This window comes from Apium graveolens, chromosome 8 (assembly GCF_009905375.1).
Source record: "Apium graveolens cultivar Ventura chromosome 8, ASM990537v1, whole genome shotgun sequence".
Classification (NCBI taxonomy): domain Eukaryota; kingdom Viridiplantae; phylum Streptophyta; class Magnoliopsida; order Apiales; family Apiaceae; genus Apium; species Apium graveolens.
Window position 1 is genome coordinate 147,791,795 of NC_133654.1, and position 5,043 is coordinate 147,796,837.

The 5,043-nt window shown below is 31.5% G+C and overlaps 1 protein-coding gene across 5 annotated transcripts; it reads left to right on the forward strand.

Annotated features, from left to right (window-relative positions):
• The first annotated feature begins 969 nt into the window (after positions 1 to 969).
• LOC141678066 (RHOMBOID-like protein 13) lies at positions 970 to 4,493 on the forward strand. Of its 5 annotated transcripts, none has more exons than XM_074484270.1 (4): positions 970 to 2,348; positions 3,103 to 3,262; positions 3,958 to 4,018; positions 4,101 to 4,493. In XM_074484270.1, the coding sequence occupies exon 1, from the start codon at positions 1,435 to 1,437 to the stop codon at positions 2,248 to 2,250; it is 816 nt and encodes a 271-aa protein (XP_074340371.1). In that variant the 5' UTR covers positions 970 to 1,434; the 3' UTR covers positions 2,251 to 2,348; positions 3,103 to 3,262; positions 3,958 to 4,018; positions 4,101 to 4,493. The 5 variants fall into 5 exon arrangements, with proteins under 5 accessions (XP_074340371.1, XP_074340368.1, XP_074340370.1 ...); XM_074484267.1 differs by having other exon boundaries at positions 971 to 2,289; XM_074484269.1 differs by having other exon boundaries at positions 971 to 2,256.
• The last annotated feature ends 550 nt before the right edge of the window (positions 4,494 to 5,043 follow it).

A 5,043-nucleotide genomic window follows, 5' to 3' on the forward strand; every position in this document is an offset into this window, starting at 1 on the left:
TTTATATAAAGTGTTACTTGTTTAATTATTAAAGTAAAACCAACACAGGTTCCGAGAAAAAAGATATTCGTATTAAAAAAAATTCCGTTTTGATTGAACCGTGTTAAATAAATTCGATCATTGAATTATTTAGTCCGCGGGATGAACGAGAAGTACTTTTGCTGAGAGAAATCATATTAGGTTGATTTATTAAGGTAAAAAAGGTGAAAAAGAAGTTGAGTGCAATTAGATATTAATTTGGATAAAAAATCATAGAGTTTGTAGTTATATAAGATACTTGATTTATTTTTTTAAAGGTGTTTATCATACTTTTTAGTAAGCTGTTAACTATTCGACTACACGAAATTATGTTTCGCTCATAATAAGGGCGTATTCATTTCAGATTTTAAAGTATTGATAATAATCCACGGATTTTGGAAGATTTTCGTTGATTTTAATTGTTCGTGGATTTTGACGGAGTTGATGAAAAAATCTTTCAGAGTCTTGCTGATTTTGTTAAGTTTTCCACAAATCCTTCAAAATCTCATGTATTTTCAAGAGATTTCAAAAAATTAAAAATGAACTAGCAAATCCATTAAAATCCACAACTTTTTGAAATAAAAAAATTCACGGATTTTTGAATACCATCAGATTTTGATGGAGTTTTAAAAATTCAAAGCGAATACCGTCAGATTTCAGGAGACTTTTTAAAATCTAAATTGAATACTCTCAGATTTTAAATGACTTTTTCTAATTTATATTGAATACCATCATATTTCAAAGGATTTTTTAAAATCCAAATTGAATACCTCTTGATTTCAAGAATCCAATTTTTTTTTTTTTAAATTTGATTGAATACAGCCCTCACAGTATAGCATAGATTAATTTCTTTTAAATTTTGTTAAATTTAACCATCAAAATTCGAAACCAAACAACTAATTAAGGAGGAAGTAATTAGTTTGAAAAATGAGATCTCTTGGACAAGAAAAATGAAAAGAAAAAGGGTGTTTTGGTAAGTGCATCTCGTGGATTGATTTGTGCATCCATTTTCCAGTGCATTACAGAAACAGCGGGGAGATAGATATAGCTGTTAAATTAACACGCTTATTTACCTTGCCAAAACAAAATACTCCTAAATACAACTATACCCAATTGAACTATTGTTAATCTTCAAGATCTCATATTTTTTCCATTAGATTCACCCCCTTCTTATTATTCTTCAGGGCTTCTTATTGAATTTTGATATAGCGGATATTATGTTATTCGAAACCCAGTTGTTGCTTTTGCTGTAAGTTAATAGTGCTGTTAGATCTATATACCTGTTATTCATGAATTCTTGAAATTGGGTTTGTCTTCTTTTCAACTGTTGTCTTGTTTAAGAATTGAAACAGGGGTTTGTGATCATTTTAAGTGGGCTTGATTGAGAAGAAATATATTTTATGTGTTATTGTTGAAATGGGTGAGCCATTAGTATATGAGATATTGGAGAAACCTGCTACAAGTTGTATTATTGGTATATGTTGTGCAATTTGGTTTTACATTCAGAAGAAAAATATTGGGTATGTTCATGTGGGCTTGAGTTATGAAACTGCCATTGACGGGCATTATTGGAGGATCATAACTTCCGCTTTTTCGCATATCAGTGTTATTCATCTTGTGTTCAATATGAGTGCCCTTTGGAGTCTTGGTGTTGTAGAAAGTTTGGACCATATGGGTTTAGGGTTTGAGTTTTATTTGCAGTATACACTTGTATTGGTACTTTTATCGGGATTTTTGGTTTTAGGATCGTACCACATTTTGATTAATAGGTTCAAGTTTGAGTATTTCCGGAGGGTGACTGCTGTTGGTTATTCCTGTGTGGTTTTTGGTTGGATGACTATTTTGTCAGTAAAGCAGCCGTCATCAAAATTAAATCTTTTTGGCTTTCTTTCGCTTCCAATTAGTTTCGCTCCATTTGAGTCTCTCATATTTACCTCGATAATTGTTCCTCAAGCAAGTTTTCTTGGACATTTGTCCGGAATTGTTGTTGGGTACTCTATTTCCTGGGGTTTGATTCATGGGATGAATAATTACTGGGCAGTTTCTATCTTGGGGTGGACTGCACTTGTGTTTGTCTTGAGCCTAAAAAAATCGGGCACATTTGAACTTGACTTCCTTGAGATTGAATCAGTTACAGATCCTTCACTGCCTTCAGTACGGTTTCTTGCTGCAGGAAATGGAAGGACATTAAGAATGAGTGCATTTACCCCTGGTGGTTCTGATATGGTCTAGCTTCTGGTGAGGGATCAAGTTGGATTGGAAAGATTTGAGGTCATTATTTTTGTTATGTCATCTATACCATGATGAGCTTATCTTTGGTCACTTGAGTCGTAAGATATAAATTTATATATGGATCATTATGCTTTTCCTTAATATCTTCTTTCACTTTGTTATATGTGAATTTCTGGTCACTTCTGTTCTCCATTTTATTTCTTCATGTTAGTGTAGTACTGCTTCTCTGCTGTATTAGGGCTTGAGAAAAGAAAATTGTATGTTGTTACCTGATTCGGTCATTGCTTCCTACGATATATAGGGTGGATTTGAGGTGTCTGTGACATCATTGAGACATTCATATAAACCTCTTAGATGATGATAGAGCCCCTATTAGATACACATGTTTTCTAGGCTTTATAAAATGGCTGTATAACTCTAGGCATAATAAAGAGATGTATAGAATGTCTAATTGTTATTGCTAATTTTTTTATTATATATTGTTAATGAGTGTGAAATCTGGGAGAATAAATTGATATTTTCTATATTTGGCAAGTACAGAATGTGAGAGAATATATTGTCAAAGGATGAGCCAATGAGTGTGTGAAGAACAGGCTTAATTCAATTTGTATTGAGCTACTCTTGCTCTAGTGAGAGTACTAGGTCTCTTCCTGGATATTTGTATTTATAATATGATACTAATCAAGAAAGCAGACTCAAATCTTTTCTGTTATATTTGTCTGTTGTTTCTGATATATATCAAGAGGCCTCCCATATCGTTTGATGAGAGATTGTATGAAGTGATATATTATTTTATTTTATAGCACTTTATAATTTTTTTTTAATGATTCATACTCCCATTATTTTTCACAGTGATAACTGTACTGCAAGGGGTGGTGCAAGATGGCAGCACTCTAGTTTTTCTGTTCCTTTCAGCAGTATGAATCTAAGAATAGTGTTTTAGGTTTAAACAATGGAAGTTCCTGTAATACCATTTTCCTGGCATGGTTTGGAATTTGGACACAATTCGAAGGTTTTTCCCTTGCACATATTATGTGTCTTATGCGCTCCTTGCTCTATAGTAGTCAGGAACTTTCAATTTTTTAGTAGTAGTTGATAATCAATAGTATTTATATGTTTTTAACGTAAACTTTGATTAGAATAACTTTACTGAATTTAATGTATTGATTTTTGAACTCAATTCTTATATCTATGTGCTTTGTAATTTCGTATTTTGGAAGGAAAAAAAAAGTTCGAAATCTAAAGATTAGGCTACACTTGTAAACTTTTAATTGTAAATCTTCGAAGTTTTATGGGAACATAATATCTTAATATTATCCTAAAACGTAATCTTGGAAGAGGGGTTCAGTCACTTTAAATCATGGAAAAATGGAAAAAAGCTAACTATGGGATCAGTTGGATAAATTATCATATTAGGTCCATTTGTTCTTAGCGATTAGCTTTTGGAATTTCATTTCTTTTTTACGTAATGCTTATCATCTTTATGGATGCATTACCTTTTCCCTTGTGCGCTCTATATCATTTTTATTGTAATACATTGTATCGTCGTTGTAGTTGGATCAAGTCAATAACCATAAATTTTGAGATAAGACGAAATTGTATGCATTAAAATCACCTGTTTATTATCGTTTGGTTTATTACCCTAACTTTGATATTTAGACAAAGGATTCACTGCATATTTATTGTTTTTGCTTCATCTTTTGACAGGGTTTCACAAATAAATTCACTCTTTCAAGCGTAGGCGATGAACGATTGATATTTGCATATGGTAATCTAATCATTCGAACTAGATACGCAACATTTGTTTTCATATCCCTGATCAAATGTACTGACCAATTGGTTATGTGTAGGTGTGTATCTCACTTCCGAAAGTTTTAGCGATTCTCGTCTTCCTTCCATTGCTGTTTTCCCCATCTGCTTCCGGACATATTCTACTGTACCATGAACAGAGCCCTTCCGCTTCTAGAACATGGTTAGATATATGTTTAAGATGTCACTGATAGAAAGAGCCTGCAGATTCTGCTGTGCTGTGAGTCCGAGTGCAGACATTAGTGCATGACCACATGCGATTATGTATTTGTGTGTAACTGATCATTTCTCATTACCAGGGTACATATATCTCCAGGTTATTAAGTTACCAGGTTAGACTGTTGTATTAGTACAGAGTAGTTTTACATGATTTTTGTACCTCATAATTTGTGATAATTCTTTTTTTTTTAAATGAATATATTTGTTTCCAGGTTTTTTTAATGGTAGATACTTACAGTTTTCTGCTTAAGTGACGAATGAACATATTATTTATTGACATGTAATAAATATAAAATATATTGACTATTTTAATATATCTTGATCTATTTTTCCCGTAAAAAACTTTATTAAATTATCTTATTCTTCTCCTATATTCAATTTATATTTTTATTTAAAAAATTTGGGAACATAAAAAAATATAATGTAAATTCTAAATATAATTAGCCCTTTTTTATGTAGAACAGATTCTAGCATTGAATCAACAAAGGATTAGGCTTGAAGATAGGGTAATTAAATTTTAAATTTCAGTATGGCAGCTTTTATACATCTAAGATTCTTGTACTTCATGCTATTCTGGCATTGAATCAACAAAAGATCATGCTACTTCATGCTATTTTTTATGTAAAACAATGATCCTGAGGTTAACCTTAGTAAAATTCCCTAGGATATGGGTTGACTTAAATGTATTATATTTATTATCAAATTGCTTATTTTCATAATTTAAAGACATGCAAAATATAGAGAATAATGATTCTAAGGTTAATA